The 22,711-nt window shown below is 36.7% G+C and overlaps 1 protein-coding gene across 1 annotated transcript in view; it reads left to right on the top strand.

Annotated features, from left to right (window-relative positions):
• The window catches only part of EIF2A (eukaryotic translation initiation factor 2A), a 43,876-nt gene extending 24,218 nt beyond the window's left edge, over positions 1–19,658 (top strand). The window contains exons 7-14 of the mRNA XM_020910341.2: positions 2,301–2,374; positions 2,517–2,661; positions 2,865–2,981; positions 5,837–6,408; positions 10,545–10,658; positions 14,847–14,975; positions 15,662–15,727; positions 18,862–19,658. Coding sequence (XP_020766000.1) covers positions 2,301–2,374; positions 2,517–2,661; positions 2,865–2,981; positions 5,837–6,408; positions 10,545–10,658; positions 14,847–14,975; positions 15,662–15,727; positions 18,862–18,927 — 1,283 coding nt within the window. The 3' untranslated portion in view covers positions 18,928–19,658. The remainder of the gene's footprint in view (positions 1–2,300; positions 2,375–2,516; positions 2,662–2,864; positions 2,982–5,836; positions 6,409–10,544; positions 10,659–14,846; positions 14,976–15,661; positions 15,728–18,861) is intronic.
• The last annotated feature ends 3,053 nt before the right edge of the window (positions 19,659–22,711 follow it).

The raw sequence follows: 22,711 nt of genomic DNA, 5'->3' as shown, positions 1-22,711 counted from the left end.
AAGGTTACTTGTATTATATATCTTCCCATAGTTTAAGTTTTGCTCTTGTATCCTATTCTGTAATTTACCATATTCATCTATTTCCTGTAAATAACTATTTGAATCTAGCGCTCGTCAGTTTCAAGTTCTTTTCGGGAGAGATGAGGGCAAGACTACATCATCATAAGGCAGTGTTTTTTTTTTATTAAGAAGCGCCTAATGTCTCATTGTCTTTTACTTTGTATAGTTAATTGGCATTAATATTCAGTGCCTTGATCCATTATTTCATGAGTGGTTAGAAATTGCTGATATTAAAGTTTCCCTCCTTCTCATCTCATTTATTAGTTTATACTACCATTATAAAGAGAATTCCCCTTTCTACTATTTGGTTATCTAGTGGTACTTTTTATATCGGAAAGGCAAGATAAATATTCTTTTCCTTTATCACTTTTAACAAAATGAATTCTTTCACTAGCAACTAGATCCCTTAGACAAGTTAGCCTCCCCCCAACCTAATGAACATATATGATTAATGTATTTTAAAAATTACTCTTATTAATGCTTAAATTGTCCTGTAATTGGTCTTTAATGACTTCTTTGCTGTATGGTGGGACAAGTCATTCTAGGGTTATCTTGTTTATTTCTTGCTGTATACCTATAATCAGCAAATTCTCTAGTACACTCTGCTTTCTTTTGGTGGAAAATGGTATTTAGAGACTGCAGTCTGGGTGTAGAGGATTCTCTTTGCTACTGTGTTGATTGATCATTATTTCTACTCCTTTTTTTCTTTTTTCTTATCTTTCATCTGTATTGTTTTTTGCTAACACTGAGAATCTGGTTCTCTGGGCTGCCAGGGGTGATAGTTTGAGAATAGCACACCCACAATATTATTCATTTGCTTTGTTCTACTCGACCACATAATGTTCTTAGAATAGCAGTACCAGCAATATAACACCAGTAACATGATGACTGAAAAATACTTTAAAGAAGAAATTTTGCAGCTCCTTTTGTCCTTAGAGCATTCTGTTGGTGACTGAACAGTTTTCAGTACAGACAGTCCCCGACTTGAAATAGTTTGACTTATCTTCTTTGACTTTATAATAAAATGGAAGTGATATATATTCAGTAGAAATTGTACTTTGAGTGTTGATCTTTCCCTGGGCTAGAAATACGTGGTCTGATACATGATGTTGGGTAGCAGCAGTGAGCCACAGCTCCTAGTCAGCCTCGTGATCACAAGGGTCGACAACTGATAAGCTTACAGCTATTCTGGACTCTACAGCCTTTATGTTTTTCAGTTTTAGTTCAGTATTCAATGGGTTACATGAGATATCCAACATTTTATTGTAAAATCAGCATCGTGTTTAATGATTTTGCTCAAGTATAGACTAACATTAAGTGTTCTGAGCACATTAGGGTAGTCTAACTTAAGCGATGATGTTCAGTACATAGGTGTATTAAATGCATTTTCAGCTTATGATACTTTCAACTTACAATGGGCTTATCAGGACATAACCATGTTGTAAGTTCAGAAAGTAGAATGGGAATTAGAAACTGTTCATATCTACCAAAGATGGTGTGCAGGCTGATTTTGATAATGTCCACACATTTAGCTGTACCTTTCAATTTCCTGCTTGTGAGACTTAACCTGCTGGTTTGGGGTTAGCTTGCTTACTTACCTTACTCGCCACTTCATGAGCATGCTGAAAGGAGGGGGCTGCCAGTTTAATAGCTGGACATGCTGCTTTTGAACAGCTGTTGATCTCTATATTTGAACAAAGGAAGAGTAATAGCTCTTGATCCCATTGACTGTGAGAGTAGTAATGATGAGGTTTCTTACTGCCTGGCACAGAGTAATCATTCAACAAATATCCAGCCATTGTTATTGTTACTGTTGTTGTGATTATCATTGTTGGATCTGTGTATCATGTTAGTTATGGAATTTTCATATCCACATTCTACAGCAGCAAGCTAGAGTCATCTTTCCCATCAGATGGGCTCTAAGACGACATTAGTCAGAGGTTTAAGGGGAGAGAGCTGATACCTCTTGAATATCGACCTTGTGCCTGTACTGTGCACTCGGGATTGAGTGTGCAACCCTCTTGCTTGGCACACGTCGCACAGTTAGCAGCGCCTGAGCAGGTGCAGGCGCCGCTCTGTCTCGCTCTCACCCATGCTGTTTCTGCTGTGTAGCTCTGCCTTGCCTCCATGAGACCGCAGCTTGTGTATAGTTGTGTTAACCTTTTATAATGTATTCAGAATTTGATACATATCCGTTAGCTTTCGCTCATTAACCTAACACAGTTTACTTTTTTTTTTAGACACAATTGCAAATAAATTACATTTGAAAAAAATTAATGATTTTGTGTTATCACCTGGACCCCAACCATACAAGGTAATTGCTAATGTTTTTGTTTGTTCATGTGGAATGGTATGAGATTAAACCTTTTCCTAGTTTTTGGTGACTTTAAAGACATGTCCATCTTAGTTTATATGCTTCAAAAAATTAAGTGTTTATTTATGTCTGTGTATCTTAGGTGGCTGTCTATGTTCCAGGAAGTAAGGGTGCACCTTCATTTGTTAGATTATATCAGTATCCCAACTTTGATGAACCTCATGCAGCTTTAGCCAATAAAAGTTTCTTTAAGGCTGATAAGGTCACAATGCTGTGGAATAAAAAAGGTATGATAAATATCTTTTTATCTCCCATTTTGTTTATCAAGCATTAATGTAGACTTACATTCCTGTGTGTATAGAAAAAGGAAAAATTACCAGTGCTTATTTATTGAAAATTTACATATGGTCTGTTACATTTTCTAATGCTTTTCTTATTAACACTAGGCTAATTTATGTTTTAAACCTAATTAAAGTTTTTATGCTTCTAGCTACTGCTGTGTTGGTAATAGCTAGTACAGATGTTGACAAGACGGGCGCTTCCTACTACGGGGAGCAGACGCTGCACTACATCGCAACAAACGGAGAGAGTGCCGTGGTGCAATTACGTGAGTGTCCCAGTAGTCTGCCTTTGGCGGAGTCGATGATGATCAAAAATACTGCGCCACAAAAATGTTATCATCTAAGTCCGTTTCTTCCCCCAGTTGTGTCAGGTCCTAGCTGCGGCACAGACTCTCTGATGGTGGCTCGCAGGCTCAGTAGTTGGGCACGCGGGCTTAGGTGCTCCCCAGCTTGTGTGACCTTAGTTCCTTGACCAGGGATTGAACCCACTTTCCCTGCATTGCAAGGCAGATTCTTAACCACCGGACCACCAGGGAAGTCCACATCTAAGTGCTTGATCAAGTGATAGAACTCACATGTTTTAACAACCTTTAAGATAAAATTTATTTTCATTAAGGGATTTAACTCATCCCCAAACATACTGTATTTTGACAGAATCCAATTAGTTGATTTAGTTTTGCTGCAAGTTGAGTAGGGAACTTGCTGAGTGAGGTAATTCCGCTGTATTAGCTCTTTGGGAGCTTATTTAACTAACTATGACAAGAAGTTGATCTAGTGGGTTTAGCATCATCTTCAGAACTGAAGAGTGTTAATCACCTCGTACTTTGTTTCAAGGAGATAAGGTAACTTAATAGTTTTAAAACTCCTGCAACTTGGTAATCTTTTTTATTTTTAATTGAACATGTAAGGGTAAGGTAAACTTTCTTTTAAAGAAGTATATATTCCCATTGAAGTCAGGAACAAAACAAGGATGACTCCCCCCCACATACTTTCTACTATTATTTAACATTCTGAAAGACCTAGTCAATGTTCCTGATCAAAAGAATAAGGATACAGTTTTGAAAGGTGAAAAGCAAATCACCTCAGCTCATGCAGACTGTCAAAGTATAAACAGCATTCTCTTATAAAACATAATGGAAGGAAAGATTCCATATACGGCAACAAAAAAAACAAGAAATATATAGGACTGAAGGGAAGAAAACTAAAACTAATGAAGGGCAAACTAACCTTTCATAAGAATTTTACAAAGATGTCATTTCTCTCCAAACTGATCTAAAAATTAAATTAGAATGCCAGTAGATTTTCTTTTTTTACAAGTAGATAAGCTCGTTCCAAAGTCAATATCAAAAAGTAAACATGCAAGAATGGTTTGAAAACTTTGTAAAAAAAAAAAAAGAGTAAGGAGAGAGGGATTCTGATACTATTAGATGTCAGGCAATTGTAATGAAGACAGTTTGGTTCTGTGTTATGGATAGGCAGATAAATCAGTGGAAAACAACAGGATTCAGAAGTAGATCCATACTTCTGTAGCCATTGACTTATAATAAAGTCAGCATTTGAATCATGGGGGAAAATACTGCTCTTTTAATATATGGTTTGGAGACAGTTGGCTATTTGTAACAAAAAGTTTTTGCTACTACTCATTTACCAAAATAAGTTCTGGCTGGGCCAAAAAATTATGTCTAAAATTTGACTAGAAGAAATGTGGGAGAACTAGAAGAAAACTAGAAGAAAATGTGGGAGAATTTTCTTCTAATCTTAAAGTAGACTAAGATTTTCTAAACATGACAGAAATCATATGGGGAAAGTGATAAGTTTGAGTATATGAAATTATGGATTTCTACATTGGGGGAAGAAAAAAGTCCCTAAATTAAGCAAAACAAACAATAAATTAGGGAAGAATATTTTTAGAAAAGGGATGAGTATGAGAAAAGATGAATTTCGATAGTATATTAAGTATAACAAAGACCAATAATAGGAAAGAAAAATAGGTATAGTACAGTAAAAAATAGTCCACAGGACTATTTAGGACACTAAAAAAAGAAATAAGATTATGCACAAGTGTATTGAAAGGTGCTTAGCTTATAATAAAGGAAAACAAAGCACAGTTTTTCACTTAATAGGTTGGCAAAGATAAAAATATGAAACAGAGTGAGGGGAAAGTCTTTGCTATCAAAAATTATTGGTAGTGTAAATTGGTGGAACTTCTTTAAAGGGCATTTCAGTGTACATTATCAAGTAAATTTATGTGTCCTTTGGCCAGGCAGTTTCTCTCCTACAGGTGTTATGTGTGTACATTTACACAAATGGGAGGTAAATAGCAGGGTTTGTAATGGAACACAGTGCAACTGAATGGGGCAAAGCTCAATGTGCTTTTATGGAAAAATTTCCAAGATAGGAGTATTAAATGAAACAAGAAAGGTTTAAAACATTTGTGTGTGTGTGTGCATTTATGTATTTAAGAGAGAGACGCTTAATTTCAACAAAAGTATTCTGAAATAATATGCAGGAAATATGATAGAAGATTGGTTGTCTGTCATTGTTGCTTAGTCTCTAAGGCGTGTCTGACTCTTTGCGACCCTACGGACTGTAGCATGCCAGGCTTCTCTGTCAGTGGGATTTCCTAGGCAAGTACACTGGAGTGGGTTGCCGTTTCCTTCTCCTGGGGCTCTTCCTGACCCAGGGATGGAACCCACACCTCCTGAATTGGCAGGTGAGTTCTTTACCACTGAGCCACCAGAGGGGCTTGTTTTTGTGGCATGTTTTTAAATATAGTTTGTGTTTTTATTGCTATATACATATATTGCCTCTGGCAAGGAAAACTACCAATAGTTTAATAATAATAATAATAATAATAATAGCTGATGCTTCTATGAGTCCACATTGCCAGAATGTTTAAAAGAAATTGAGATTTATTAGGGGTTCTTAATTAAATTTATAGTTATATATTAATTTCCATAGTATGTCATGTAAAAATCTTAATTTTGTCATACTGTGAAAGTTTTGGATTTTTCTTATTTGACTTGTTTATGAGCATTGTATGATTATAACTTGTGCTGCTAAATATTACATTCATATATATAATTCCTTATCACTAACAGATTTTATCTTCTTGTTCTAGCGAAAAACGGCCCCATTTATGATGTGGTTTGGAATTCTAGTTCTACTGAGTTTTGTGCCGTGTATGGTTTCATGCCCGCCAAAGCAACGGTCTTCAACCTAAAGTGTGACCCGGTGTTTGACTTTGGAACTGGCCCTCGTAACGCGGCCTACTACAGCCCTCATGGACACATATTAGTCCTGGCTGGATTCGGGAATCTGAGGGGACAAATGGAAGTGTGGGATGTTAAAAAGTACAAACTCATCTCGAAGCCGGTGGCCTCCGATTCTACATATTTTGCCTGGTGCCCAGATGGTGAGCATATTTTAACAGCCACGTGTGCTCCACGGTTACGTGTGAATAACGGGTACAAGATTTGGCATTACACGGGCTCTGTCTTGCACAAGTATGATGTACCATCAAATGCAGAATTATGGCAGGTTTCTTGGCAGCCATTCTTAGATGGAATATTTCCAGAAAAAGCAATAACTTACCAAGTAGTTCCAAGTGATGTGCCTAGTGAAGAACCTAAAGCTGCAACAGCTTATAGACCCCCAGCTTTAAGAAATAAACCAGTCACCAATTCCAAACTGGTAAGTAGAGTTTTACTACTTTGGTAGGAAAAGGTTTTTCAATGAAGAGTTCCCTAGGTCTTTTCTTTTTTTAAATGTATTTATTAATTTTTATCTGAGTGTAATTACTTTACAATGTTGCGTTAGTCTCCGCTGTACAGAAAGTGAATCAGCTGCAGGTATATGTATATCCCGTCTTTTGGGGCTTCCTTCCCATCTAGGTCCCCCAGAGCACTGGGGAGACTCCGTGTGCGGTACATCAGGTTCTCACTGTTACCTGTTTAACACAGAGTATCAGTAGTGTATGTATGTCAGACCCAATCTCCCCATTCATCCCTCCCCTCCTCCCCCGCCCCTGGTATCCATACATCCATTCTTCATGCCCTAGATCTTTTTCTCATGCATGTTCTTCTGTTACTTGGTATCTGATTAGAAGATATAAATTTCTAGGGTAGAGATTGTGGAGGACCTGCTGCTGAAGACCGTGAAAGGTTGTTAACTTGGCAAAGTAATTAATGTAAAATCTGGGGAAAGATGAGTGGGTGTGACTTCACTGGCAGTAGAGTGTGGGCTCAAATTCAAATGCCTGGCAAGCTAGGCTGGTAGTGTGAGGCAATGGTGAGTGGTGGGGAAGGGTGAAAGAGAGAGAACATTCCCTCTTTAAAGGCCATAGCGACTGCACAACAGTAGCCGTTTGTTTCCACAGGACATTTTTAGGCCCAGTTTGCCAAAATGTTTTGATTTTTCAAGACAAAGCAAGTCTGGATGCTTGTATGAAATGCCTCAGTTTTTTAAGGCACTGCTGACCAAACAGATACACTTTGCCCTTGGACCGTTAGATCCTCACCTCTGAGGCGGAGCTGTGGTTCGAGTGTTGGTCACATGCTGACCTGCTGTGAAATGTTTCAGAGCTCAGAAGAGAGCACTTATTAATGCCACGCGTTTCCGTGGTGTCTGAGGCGGAGCTGTGCTTCCAGTGCTGATCGCATGCTGACCTGCTGTGAATGTTTCAGAGCTCAGAAGAGAGCATTATTAATGACACGCGTTTCCGTGGTGTCTGAGGCGGACTGTGGTTCGAGTGTTGGTCGCATGCTGACCTGCTGTGAATGGTTCAGAGCTCAGAAGAGAGCATTATTAATGCCACGAGTTTCCGTGGTGATGCTGAGGAATACAGTTACCCTAAGAATGGAGAGCAAAATTACTGGTATTCGTAGAAAGATACTTCCTAGGTGGCTCAGTGGTAAGGAGTCTGCCTGCCAGTGCAGGAGACTCAGGAGACAGGTTCGATCTCTGAGTCGGGAAGACCCCCTGGAGGAAGAAATGGCAACCTACAGCAGTATTCTTGCTGGGAAATCCCGTGGAGAGGAGCGTGGCGGGCTGCAGTCTATAGGGTCACAAAGAGTTGGGCCCGACTTAGTGACTGAGCTCACACACAAGACCACACATGAGGTGTATGTTAGGACTGTTCCAAGTAATGGAAATGCGTAGTTGCTAACTGATTCCGCCCTCAGGGAAGTGGGTACTCTCCCAAAGGGCGAGTGTTTCTGTGCTTCCCATGTGCCACTTACGTGCTGCGCTGCGCTCAGTCGCCCAGCCGCGTCCGCCTCTGCGGCCCTGGGGACTGAGGTCCGCCAAGCTCATCTGTGCCGCTTACCACCTTCTCAAAACAAAAAGGACAGCTCTTCCTCCTCCACAAAATGTAGCACTTTGACTTCATTGAAATATTCTGTTTAAACATTTCTGTTGCATTGTGATTTAGTAAAAATATATAAAAACATATAACAAATTAAGCCCTATTTACTATTTTTGTCTTTAGATTTTTTCAGAGGCTATATCAGTCTTAAAATTTGTTCTCTCTCAATTGAAATTTTTCTTACACAAGATGAAAAAAGTGACCTCAACCCATCCTGCTTTCTAAATCTGTGTAAGTTAGCACAAGAGAAAGAAATTCTGAATTATTAATAGTATATATTTTTGTTCTGACTCATAAAACTAATTTGGTCAGTGGAGGGAGAAATTAAAATAGAAAGAATACACTTTGAAAATAGTGGGGAAAAACTCTGTAAGAGCTTCTTAAAACCAAACTTTTGACAGTTAAGATTTCCACTAAATTTTTACTTTTGTATATAACCTGGGGATTATGTGACCCTATCACATCATTTTAGTTGAAGGAGCTACATGCCTATGAATGAGAAATTTTTGTATGTATTTAATTCCAGAAGAGAGCTAAATGACAAAGAAAATATTGTCAAGAAATTACTAGAAACAAAGATAGCCTGGTTGATAATTTCACAAAGAAAGAAGGTTACATAGAAGAAGGAGGGAAAAATGTGTTTGGATTCTTTCCCCTGAAGAAAAAAGATTACTTTATTTATAAGTAAAAATTTCTATATTAATTAAGGAAGTATTTCTTGACTTTCAGAGAAGCTTCACTTTTATAATGTGTTCATCAAAACAATGTTAGAGTTAATGTTACTGAAGAAAGAAATTTTATTAGTAAGAATGAAGTTTCTGAGTATCAATAGTTTAAAGACAGCATTCAGATTATAACAAAGATGAGTAGACACATACTAAAGCCAGAAAAGCTTGTGATCCGTAATAACCGTGTGGGTTTTTTAAGTCTGTCAATGGCTACATGATGCTTATAGAGTGGAAGAGACTTCATCCTTTCTTGCATCTTTCTTAATTGCTTTGTCTTTTTTTGAAGTTCTCATGAGTGGAAACTTTTCAACTAAAGCAAGATACTATATAGAAGAGCTCACAATTGAAAGAATTTTGATGTATAACACAAATGTTCAGTAAATATTAGTATATCTTAACTATCATTATGAGCAGTGGATATTAAAAAAGTGAAAGGCTTGCTGTGCAAATTTCTCTCTTGTACAAATATGGATTCTCATATATTCACTTGCTTCAAGTAGGGTATGTTCACACATAGAACTTTGATGCTTTCTATAGTTAGTGAAGCTGCGAAGATAAAAATCACCTTACGGTTTTTTGCTGTTACTCTGTATCTTAAATGTTTGATCCCTGCCGATCTGATTATGGCACTTGTAAGTATAACACAGCTCTGAGGTCTAGTACTCAAAAAACTTCTTGGCGATCTGGTCCTTTTGATGTGCTGAGTATGGATAGTTTAAGAGACAGCATTCAGATTATAGCAAAGTTGAGAGAAATCAGTAAGTAGATGAATCTCATAAGAAGTTGAGTTCTGTTATTTATACTGCATGTTGCCCGCAACTACTCTGGTGTTACTCCCTCCCCCACCCCCAGCTTCATTGGAACATAATTTATCTATAAAATTGTAAGATATTTAAAGGGTACATCATAGTAATTTGATATACATTGAAAAGGTTTCCTCTCACCTGGGGATTAACACATCTACAACCTTATTTATTTATTTTTTGAGAGCATTTGAATTCTACTCTCAAGGAATTTGAGCTGTATAGTTATGCAATAGTGTTATCAAGTATAATCATCATGTTTTACATTAAATCCTTCTTGATCCTACATGTAATTCACCCTCTTATTGAATGTAGTTAATGATTATATCTGATGATAAAATGATTGTTTGTTTTCATTGTATAGTCTGACAAGTTGCTTAGTTTTTTAAAGACTTATTCATTATGTTAGCTGGATTTATAATTATGTAATTTATTTACCCCTTCCTATTCGATTTGTTTTCTTACTGTCAGTTTTTTTTTTTCCATATATCTTCTAATCTCTGATTTTGCAAGTAAAGATCTATCAATTGACTATTTGTGCAAAGAAAATAATTGAGGCAGCTGGATTTCTTTTGGCAGTAGTCAGATCCAAAAGGACCACAGAAGAAGCTATTGTTAGTATCTAATTTTATAAAAATCATGTGTCAATGGTAGTACTAAGAAAAATGCCATTGTTTAAACAAAAATAAAGTAAATTTTGCTGGCTCTTATATAATTAAAAGATATTGTATATCAACTAATAGGAAGATCCTTATTAAATCCATCCTGACCATACAAGTATGTCTGCCACAAGAGTTTTGAAATATTGTCAGTGAACTTAAGCTAAATTTGATAAAATAAATTTGTCGTGTACTAGCAAAATTGTATAATTTGTTGTATATGTTTTTAAAAACATGTACTCCATTTCAAAATCATGTATTATATTTTCCATAGCATGAAGAAGAACCACCTCAGAATATGAAGCCACAACCAGGAAATGAGAAACCATTATCAAAAACAGCCCTTAAAAATCAAAGGAAGCATGAGGCTAAGAAAGCTGCAAAGCAGGTACTTGGGATACTTATCTTTTCAAAACCAAAACAGACAAGCCAGTTAAATTAGCCTGCGCCTTAAAGTTTAAAGAACTGCAGTCCTAAAAGTTGACTGTCAGGTTGTAAAACGTAGTTGTGGGCCAGAAATTACAAGGTTATGAAGCCGCTTTGTCGCTCAGTAGATTACTACAGGAAATTGTTCAGCTAGAAATCTAAATACCAGAAGTGTCCAAACGGTGGATTTGTTTTAAAATAATTTTTTATATACTTCGTAGTTGGAAAACCACACCAGCATAACAATTGACGAGTAAATGGTGACGGCTTGTGGCTTATGGTGGTAGTGAGACCAGCAGGACTAGAAACGTGGCTAGTAAAGTCGTGCTAATCACATTTGTGAGGTTCAGACACTTTGGTCTTGCCTATTCATGCTTAGATTTTGACAGTTCTAGGTTACTTGGGTGTTTTGGTTGGCAGTTACTATTTTAAGGTACAGAATTTCTTTCATCTTCAGTCACTTAGTCGTGTCTGACTCTTTGTGACCCCAGGGACTGTAGCCCGCCAGGCTCCTCTGTCCTTGGGCTTCTCCAGGCAAAAATACTGGAGTGGGTTGCCATTTTCTTCTCCAGTAGAATTTCATTGTGCAACCATATTCTGCTAAGATCTGGGCTTAAGATATTGGTGTATTCTTTTGTAGTTGATATATTTTTATCTCCAGAAATATCTTTAAATAGCCCAGGCTTTGGTGATTCCAAGTAAAATGAACTAGTCCACGTATTAGACTTGTGTAAAAGCAGGACTTAGCCTCTCATCAGAGTGGGTAGGGACCTCTGCTCGTCCCAAATGTTACGGACTAGTAGCTAAGATTCCTTTTTTGTTGGTGGTGGTTTTCCAGCTAATGATTACAGGTGTAATTGACAAATAAGAATCTTAAAGTGTCCAACATGATGATATGATATAGGTATACATTGTAATAGGATTCCTGCAATCAGGTTAATTAACACATATATCACCTTACGTATTTACTTCTGAGGGATGGAGCATTTCTAAGGAAGCAGTTCTGCTTTCTTAGCAAATTTCAATCACTGTGTTCAGTATAATGCAGTATTATCAACTATAGTCACCATATTATACATGATATCCTCAAACCTTATTCATGCTGTAACTGAAAGTTTGTACCCTTTTACCAGCCCCTTCCCATTTCTCCCATCCCCCATTCCCTTTAGCTCCCGACAGCCACCATTTCTACTCTCCATTTACGTGATTTTGACTTCTCTCTTTTTTAGATTCCATTTATAAGTGATGCCATGCAGTATTTATCTGTTTATCTTTCTCTTTCTGGCTTTTTGCACTTAGCATAATGCCCTCCAGGTTCATACATGTTGTTGCAAATGGTAGGATTTCCTTTTTATTTTATTTTTTTATGTCTGGATACTGTTCTACTCTGTATATGTTTAATGTTTATATATTACATTTTCTATATTCATTCTTTTGTTGACACACACTTAGCTTGTTTCCATACCCTGGCTATTATAAATAATACTGCGACAAACCTGGGAGTACAGATACCTCTTTGGAATAATGATTTTGTTTCCTTTGGATAGATATTCCCGGAAGAGAGATTGCTGGATAATATGGTAGCTCTGTGTTTAATTTCTTGAGGAACTGCCATCCTGTTTTTTATAATGACTGTGTAAGATTCCTTCTAATTGAGATTTAAGGGTCTTCAGAAATCCTTTCAACATAGAATCCTATTTTTTATAAGTGGTATTTCTTCCTCTTTATCAGAAGATATTTTTACTAAGACCATTGCTGGTACTGAGCTAAGTAAAATCCCTTTGTAATAAAATATTAGTTGTTTATTTTGTGTGTTTTTCTGATATTGAGTACATAAAATTTTACGAAGAGGGTCATAGACTCAGTTTTCTAATTTAGAAAGGCTGATATTAAAGTAGAGACTTTCTTAATGACAGCCCTGTGGCTCTTTTGAAAAAACAATGAGTGCTTTTACTGTAAAACGTAATAATTACAGAAACACTCTCCCACACCCCACTTCATACAGCCATGTAATCACCGACACATGTTATTTACTAAAGATGATACTACTAACCCATCATTGTGGAGTTGCTCTTTGCATGGTTTCTCAGTGAGAGTAAAATGTTTTCTACTTTCAAGATAATTGTATCAGTATGCAAAGAATTATTATTTTTTTTGAGACAACTAGATGAAGATAGGAAAAGTTATGATTGTGTGGTAGAATGAAGGTAAACCATCTATGATTGGACCTCACCTTAACCAGACCTTCTTTCTTTTGCCTGACTGTGAATTAAGGAGCCAAAGAGAAGGAGTCAGATGTATATAATCTAACCAAGTACTTTTATAAATTGATAGTGATTCTATGAACTTATCCGTCATTATAAAAAAATAATTGAAACAAAGATTTTAATCTTATCATATGCATAGCCTTTCCAGAGAATGACCAGAATTTAAATACAGTAACATAGACATTTTGACTTACTCTTTGTTATTTAAAATATGGAGAAATTGTGTCATATTTCACTTAACTTTAATAGTTTTTTATATGACGTTAATCTTCCTAGAAAATTAGTATTCTCAGTTGATTACAAACAACTACATTTTTATTTTTTTGGACATGCCACCCAGCTTACAGGCTCTTAGTTCTCCCACCAAGGATGGAACCCAGGCCCTCAGCTGTGAAAGTGGACTGCCAGGATATTCCCACAAACAACTAAATTGAAAAAATTGAGGCGACTTCCTTGGTGATCCAGTGGCTAAGACTCTGCATTTTCACTGCAAAGGACCCGAGTTCCATCTCTGGTCAGGGGACTAGATCCCACATGCCACAACTAAAGGATTCTGCAGTAAAGAGCGGACCCAGTACTATTTGACCCAGTACGGCCCCAAAATAAATAAAAATAAATAATTTTTAAAAGTTTTTTTATCAGATTTCAAAAGTGAATTTTGGTAGGCAGAGTATGTCTCTTCTTTTATTTCTCCTTTAATTTTTTATTAGTATGAAAAATACCAAACTTCACCATATTATCAGAACTTACAGGCTCCTTAAGGGTCGAAACTAAATAATTTCTTTCTGAACACTCTTAAATGCTCAGTAATGTTTTCACATAGAAGATTAGGAATTAGCATTTGTGGATTGTAGTGTACAAATTACAACCAACATGACTCTAAAAAAGAAAAAAAATGGTCCGATTCTGCACTGTCTAAAAACTCTCCGGCAGACATTTTTAGATTTGGAGATTTAGAAGTGATACCCAGTCCCATGTTCCCCTGGGATGCTTTGGGAGTTTGGAGTATTCCAAACTTTGTGTGGAAAAGTATTCCAATACTTTGGAGTATTTCAGAACTCTAAGAGGTTCTAGAGTCTTGCAGAGTCTGTGTATTCCACTGGGAACTCTGTAAGGAAGAAGTAGAAGCCCTACTTGAAAAGTGCTCCATGGCACAGTGTTGCTGAGGCGAATTGCTCTGATTGTAAATAAATCTCTGTGGGATTTACCCTGTAGCATCATCTGTTATGTGTACTTGAGTTTACATACAGTTTTGGAGGATATCCCAAGAGTGAAATTTCACACACCTTAGTTAGATAAGCCCTCTCGCATTTCCAAATCATCCATATAACAGCACATCCCAAAATAACCAAAAATCTAGCATGCTTGTTGGCTGAAACAGTAATCTCCTGGTTTACTAAGGTCATTTCATTTCTTTCCATTTGTCATTATAATATTAATTATATTTTACATTACTAACATAATATTTTCATTACATTTTGCTAATATTACTAAAATCCTTTTTTCTTTGGCTGCATCACGCGGCTTGAGGGATCTTCAGTTATGGGACCAGGCTTGAAGCTGTGTGCCCTGCAGCAGCAGTGCAGAGTCCTGAGCCACTGGGCCGCCGGGGGGTTCCCCAGTGCTGTCGGGTTATTCGTTACTACGTCACTGTTCCTTTACATTGCACATCTAGCCTTTTGGATATCTGAAATGTTTCTTTAAGCTTTATTATAGCTATTATGGGACGGTGTAACATACTTGGGGCCAGCAATTCAGTTGCTTTCTTTATATAAAATGTGTAAAAGATAAAATAATATTTTGTTTTCTAAAAGCCTGTATTTGTTGAAATACTTCGATAATTTCGTTTTTGAAAACTGAATTCTTGAAAATATTTCCTGCAGGAAGCAAGAAGTGACAAGAGTCCAGATACAGCACCTGCTCCTGCCCCGCAAAGCACTCCACGAAATACTGTTTCTCAGGCAACTTCCGGGGACCCTGAGACAGACAAAAAAATCAAGAACCTAAAGAAGGTGGGAGACTTCAGTGCAAAGCACATGTGTGTATTGAAAGAACATGTGAGGATTATATAAAGGAAATAGTGTTTAGATGCCTAAAGACAGGCATCTGAGAGGTTTGTAGCAATCCTTGTTGCTTTCTCACCATGAAATATACTGTCACTTAGGAATGGTACTGATTTTAGTTTTATTCACAGATGTCTAAGGGATATTAGTCCTTTATTACTGATTTTTAGAGTAATAAGAAATAATGTACATTTGAACATTTTGATACTCACTACTTCATTAGACCCTTGTGAGACAGGTAGGACAAATATTCATCCCATTTTTAAAAATGAAGAACGAGGTACAAAAGGAAATTTATTAACTTGTCATATTGTAACCACTGTATGATGGTGGCCTTGGAGGTAAAATCAGGTTTCTAGAGCGCTTCCCAGGTTGCATTACAGAGTTTCTCTTAAAGCTAAAACATGGTCCAGGTACCATGAGGTACTGAAATAAATGGTGAAATTAGACATATATTTACATACATATACATGTACATATATATACATAGATGTACATATATAGTTATATTAATATTTTGAAAAATACCAAATTTCATGTTCTTAATTACACAATTTTATGCTTAATTTTGAAAGTTTTTGCATTCTGGAATTACTTATTCTTTCTTCCTTTTGACTCCTGTTTGTTGTTTACAGAAACTGAAAGCAATTGAACAGCTGAAAGAACAAGCAGCAGCTGGAAAACAGCTGGAAAAAAATCAGGTCTTTTCTGCATTTTTCATTCGGGCTCATAGTTACTACCACCCTTCCCCTTTTTATTACAAGCAACTATTTAATCAGATTAAAGAGTATATAGATTTTTAAACTTCTTTTGAAATATGCAAGGATAGGGGAAAACGTGGATCATGGTGAATGAGGGAGTCCCTATTTCCTGTAAGACACTAACGCTGTAGCTGCTGGCTTATTATGTTAGACAAATAGAAGATTCTCTTCTTTTTCTGTATCTCAGGTCACACTGTCCTGTGGCCCCTTTTCCTTCCTCCTGTCCTCCACACTCTGAAGCTCAAGTGTAGAATGGAAGATTTATTAGACGTAGAGGATGCAGTAAGACAGCTCTGTTTTTTGTCTTCTTGATTCATCAATTCAGTTGCTCAGTCATGTCCGACTCTTTATGACCCCATGGACTGCAGCACACCAGGCTTCCCTGTCCATCACCAACTCCTGGAGCTTGCTCAAACTCATGTCCATTGAGTCAGTGATGCTGTCCAACCATCTCATCCTCTCTTGTCTCCTGCTCCTGCCTTCAGTCTTTCCCAGCATCAGGGTCTTTCACATGAGTCAGTTCTTCACATCAGGTGGCCAAAGTATTGGAGCTTCAAGTTCAGCATCAGTCCTTCCAGTCAATATTCAGGACTGATTTCATTTAGGATTGACTGGTTTGATCTCCTTGCAGTCCCAGGGACTCTCAGAGTCTTCTCCAACACCACAGTTAGAAAGTATCAATTCTTGGGTGCTCAGGTTTCTTGATAGTCCAACTCTCACATCCACATGAGACTACTGGAAAAATCATAGCTTTGACTAGGACCTTTGTTGGCAATGTCTCTGCTTTTTAATATGCTAAGTTGGTCATAGCTTTGCTTCCAAGGAGCAAGCATTTTTTAATTTCATGGCTGCAGTCACCATCTGCAGTGATTCTGGAGCCCAAGAAAATAAAGTCTCTCACTGTTTCCATTATTTCCTTATCTTTTTGCCATGAAGTGATGGGACCAGATGCCATGATCTTCAATTTTTGAATGTTGAGCTTTAAGCCAGCTTTTTCACTCTCCTCATTCACTTTTATCAAGAGGCTGTTTAGTATCTCTTCACTTTCTGCCATAAGGGTGGTGTCATCTGCTTATCTGAGGTTATTGTTATTTCTCCTGGCACTCCTGATTGCATTTTGTGCTTCATCCAGTCTGGCATTTCTCATGATGTACTCTGTGTAGAAGTTAAATAAGCAGGGTGACAATATACAGCCTTCATGTATTCCTTTCCAAATTTGGAACCAGTCCATTGCTCCATGTTGGGTTCTAACTGTTGCTTCTTGACCTGCATACAGATTTTTCAGGAGGCAGGTCAAGTGGTCTGGTATTCCCATCTCTTTCAGAATTTTCCACAGTTTGTTGTGATCCATACAGTCAAAAGCTTTAGCATAGTCAATGAAGCAGCAGTAGATGTTTTTCTGGAATTCTCCTGCTTTTTCTATGATCCAGTTGATGCTGGAAGTTTGATCTCTGGTTCCTCTGCCTTTTCTAAATCCAGCCTGAACATCTGGAAGTTCACAGTTCATGAACTGTTGAAGCCTGGCTTGGAGAACTTTGAGCATTATTTTACTTGCATGTGAGATGAATGAAATTGTGCAATAGTTTGAGCATTCTTTGGCATTGCCTTTCTTTGAGATTGGAGTGAAGACTGACCTTTTCCAGTCCTGTGGCCACTGCTTTTTCCAAATTTGCTGGCATACCGAGTGTAGTACATGCACAGCATCACCTTTTAGGATTTGAAACAGCTCACCTGGAATTCCATCACCTCCACAAGCTTTTTTCTTAGTGATGCTTCCTAAGACCCACTTGACTTTGCATTCCAGAATGTCTGGCTCTAGGTGAGTGATCACACCATCGTGATTATCTGGGTCATGAAGATCTTTTTTGTATAGTTCTTCTGTGTATTCTTGCCACCTCTTCTTAATATCTTCTGCTTTTAGGTCCACACCATTTCTGTCCTTTATTGAACCCATCTTTGCATGAAATGTTCCCTCAGTATCTAATTTTCTTGAAGAGATCTCTAGTCTTTCCCATTCTGTTGTTTTCCTCTATTTCTTTGCACTAATCACTGAGGAGGACTTCCTTATGTCTCCTTGCTATTCTTTGGAACTCTGCATTAAGATGGATGTATCTTTCCTTTTCTCCTTTGCCTTTAGCTTCTCTTCTTTTCTCAGCTATTTGTAAGGCCTCCTTAGACAACCATTATGCATGTTTACATTTCTTTTTCTTGGGGATGGCCTTGATCACCGCCTCCTATACAATGTCACAAACCTCTGTCCATAGTTCTTCAGGCATTCTATCAGATCTAATCCCTTGACTCTGTCACTTCCACTGTATAATTGTAAGGGATTTGATTTAGGTCATACCCGAATGATCTAGTGATTTTCCCTACTTTTCTTCAACTTAAGTCTGAATTTGGCAATAGGGAGTTCATGATCTGGGCCACAGTCAGCTCCCAGTCTTGTTTTTGCCGACTGTAGAGAGCTTCTCCATCTTCAGCTGCAAAGAACAGAATCAGTCTGATTTCGGTGTGGACCACCTGGTGATGTCCGTGTGTAGAGTCTCCTTTTGTGTTGTTGAAGAGGGTGTTTGCTATGACCAGTGGGTTCTCTTGGCAAAACTCTGTTAGCCTTTGCCCTGCTTCATTCTGTACTCCAAGGCCAAAGTTGCCTGTTACTCCAGGTATCTCTTGACTTCCTACTTTTGCATTCCAGTCCCCTATGATGAAAGAGACATCTTTTTTTGGTGTTAGTTCTGGAAGGTCTTATAGGTCATCATAGAGACCATTCCAGCTTCTTGGCATTAGTGGTTGGAGCATAGGCTTGGGTTATGGTGATATTGAATGGTTTGCTTTGGAAATGAACAGAGATCATTCTGTCATTTTTGAGACTGCACCCAAGTACTTGATTCATATCAAACAACAAATTAGACCTTGTTTCTAATCTGTATTTTTTAAATCTGTGGTTACCAAAAAATCTGGTAAAGTCTCAGGTATATTCTGTCTCTAAATTTTTTCTCTTTTGCTATGTGACTATTGAGCTAATGATTACTTCATTTCCTGTTTAATAACTTTATTATTTTAAACTTTTCTAGTTGGAGAAAATTCAGAAAGAGAAAGCCCTTCTCCAAGAGCTGGAAGATTTGGAGCTGGGTATTTAAAGATTCAGAGAAAGCAAGCTGGTTACCAGAAATCACTGCAAACGTATTTTCTGTTAAACATATCAGTGTACATAGAAATATCCATGTGCCCACATTCACTTATAATTTTGACCATTTATCTAAGATTCTACATGTCTATACAATTACTTAATGTCTGTTAAATTGATTTTTACATCCTGCATCCTGTATCATGTCAACATACGATATAGAAAAGAGACACATGATTTTCAGTTTAGCTAAGCTTGACAGATTGAAAGACTAATGTCATTGTTTTTTAGTAGGGGACAGTATTTACCATATCAATTAATAAAAATATTTTAATTTTAATCATTGTTGACTCTGTTATAAGTTCTTCGATTAGTAAGTTCTTTATTAATTTACAAAAACAAGTTTGGGAAATTTTTTCTTTGAATATATAACATAACTGTCTTGATCCTAAAAGATTATATGGTCGAACATTGAAGAAAAGCCTTAAAATCAGGTTGTACTAAATATATTAAATTGTTTATATTATTGGTAGTATTTTAAGTAAAGCTTTTCTGACTAGTTTTAAAGTCTGAACTTTAAAAGTAGAAAATAATAAAACATTTTGATATTTCAGATAATAAACCTGACCATTTAATGACAAGGTAATATTTTCTAAATGTGAACTATGATTATTTAGCTGTAGTTGTCTTGATTGTTTTGGTTGTTCACTTATATGATGAATAAAAGATGTACTGGTAACCCAAGATATTCAGCTATCAAAACTGATTTATATTTGGTTTTGGAGTCTGTTACAGCTACTTTTTTTGGTCTGATTTACATTTTAAGTTATTTTTATTACATTTACATTGATACAGGTTTTAATTATCCAGAGCTAATATTTAAGCTAAGTAAAAGAAAAGAATCTAGGAATACTTTGAGAGAGATACACAGGTAACTGAGTTTCCTGATGTCCCAACGCTACAAATAAGATTTGGTACAGACCTAAGGAATTAAAGTTGAAGTGTTTTGGTTTTGTTTTTGTTTTTTTTTTTGCAGTGAAAGCACAGAGTCTTAACCACTGGACTGCTGTCAGAGTCCCTTGAGTGGTATTTTAAATGTTTTGTGGGTAGAGTGAATGTGGACACATACACACTCATGTACATATAATTTCTTTCAACATTAATTCATTTTTGATAATAGAAATATAAGCTTTTTTAAAGTAATATATTGTAAAAACAATGTATTTTTCTAATAAAATGTTAAGTAATTCACCTTAAGCCAGTGTAATGTTTTTTGGCCAAGCAGCCTAACAGTTTTCTTAATTTAAAATTTTTTAATTATCAATTTACACAGTTTACAGCAAATATATTAATCATTTGAAAAATGTCCATCTTAAGGGAATTCCCTGGTGTTCCAGTGATTAGGACTTGGTGTTCTCACTGCTGAGGGCCTGAGTTCAATCCCTGGTTGGCAGACCAAGATCCATCACACTCTGCGGCATGACAGTCAATAAATGAGTAATCAATAAATCTTATCAGTCAATCTGTGGGAATTCCCTGGTGATTCAGTGGTCAGGACTCCGCACTTGCGCTGTAGGGGGCACGTATTCAATCTCTTCGTGCATGCCATGTGGCTCCCCCCAAATTTTTTTTAAATGAAATGTTTATCTTAGAAGTATCATCATTGAACCTTTTGTTTTAGTCAGATGCTTTTTAATTGCTCCAAGGTGACTGTTTCTATTAAAATTAGATTACTTGGACTCAGTGTTTAGATTGTCTTTATTTCTGTAGTCAATCTATTTAATTTTTTCCAAAGAAATGTTTTATTTCTGTGTGCTAAGTTGCTTCAGTCATGTCCTACTCTTTGCGACCCTATGGACAGTAGCTCGTTAGGCTCCTCTGTCCCTGCAATTCTCCAGGCAATATACTGGAGTAGTTGCTTTGCCCTCCTGCAGGGGATCTTCCCAACCCAGGAATCAAACCCACATCTCTTAGGTCTCCTGCGTTGGCAGGCGGGTTCTTTTACCACTAGCATCATATTTATTTCTGAGCACATATCAATGTAAAAATCACTGAGATGTTCTTGGACTACATATTTTATTTTTATTTTAAATATATGGTTATTGAAAAGTGTGTAAAGTGATGAAAGTGTCCTTGAAATTTTAAATATGCTGTGGTGTATTCATTGTAAAGGAAAAAATGTAATTCCTGGATTCTCATAAACATCTCTTTTCATTAATCCTCTCAGAAATGTATTTGGAGGACTTTCCTGGCAATCTAGTAGTTGAAACTGCACTTCCAATGCAGGGGGCATGGGTTCATTCCCTGGTAGGGTAACTAAGATCCCACATGCCACACAGCATGGCTGGGGAAAAAAAGAAACGTATTCAGCATTTACCATAAGCATCTGTGAAGAATATTATAAGCTTGAGGGGAGGTTCTTCAGTAGCACAAAGGCTCTTCGATTAGTTACACAGGCTTCCCAGAGAGGGAGGAGAAAGAGGAGCAAAACTCAGCTTCATAGCCAAAAAAAAAGTTCTCTTAGAAAAGAAATAGAGGTACAGTGTCAGGACATACTTAGATATGTTGCCAAATAAAATAATAACAAAGGTTTTCAGAACAATACATTTTTGATGGTTACATTTAAGTATGTAAACTTACAGAAAAAGGTTTGTTAAGGGTATGCACTAAACTGATGACATTGACTACTGGAGTGGAGGGCAGTCACAAGGAACTTTAGATTTATCTGTAATGTTTAATTTTTCATACATAAAAAATTAATTTTGTACAATTTTAAAATCGTAACCAAAGCTAGGTTTCAAACTAGGAAATTGTCTTCCAGTTCAATTTTATGACTTCTGTACACCAGTAATATCTAAGGTAAGGACTCAGTGTTATGGGTATTATGTGCAATTCATTTGCTCTTTGGAATGTGTCACCTAATAACTGAGAGCATGAGAGTAAGGTAAATGTTTGCAAAAATGCTTCTCATTTTTTTTTTCTAGGAAATTTTGGCAAGTAAATATGGAAAATCTGTATTCTCTTATAAACGCCTATTAAGTTTGGGATTCCATCTTTACCCTGGTCTGTTATCTAATATTTAAAAAATGAGTTTGACTCCTTCACATACTGATTCACATATAATTATTTTTACTATTAATGGGTACCTACATGATCTTTCTGTAACGTATATGACCCTAAGACTGTAGAATTAAGAAATTTGCCAATATCACCAAGCTAGGATGTGGGATTTAAACCCAGGCAGTGTGATGACAGTTCTTGTGCTGTAGGTCACTGTGATAATATTGCTTCTGTATGCTGGGGTAATATATCCTTATGCACTTGATTGAGTGTAACTGTAGATTGCGTAAGCAAGACTGCTGACCTGTGCACGTTTCAGTTTTTATGGATACTGCCAAATTGCCTTCTTTAAAAGTTTAACTTCTACCAATGGAAGTTTCCCATATCCTTATCAGATCTATAAGGTGCTTGAATTTTTACCAAATCAAGAGAGGGGAAATGATACTTTTGGTTTTGTTACTTCTTTTTACTAGCAATGGGTTATGTATTTTTCCACATTTGATGGTGATTTATATTTTTTTTAGTGAATTGCTTTTCCTTTTCATTGGCCCATTTCCCTATTTCAGTATTTAACTTTCTCTTACTGATTTATAAGCATATCCTATATAGTAACATGTAAAATACTCTTAAAAAATTTTAAGTAGGAAGAGCATGCACAGGATTTTTTTTTTAATTCAAGCAGAACAAAGGCCATACAATGAAAGATACCTTTGTTCTAGATGCAGTGATTACCAGTT

This window comes from Odocoileus virginianus, chromosome 4 (assembly GCF_023699985.2).
Source record: "Odocoileus virginianus isolate 20LAN1187 ecotype Illinois chromosome 4, Ovbor_1.2, whole genome shotgun sequence".
NCBI lineage: Eukaryota > Metazoa > Chordata > Mammalia > Artiodactyla > Cervidae > Odocoileus > Odocoileus virginianus.
This window is presented reverse-complemented; position numbering and strand designations above follow the sequence as displayed.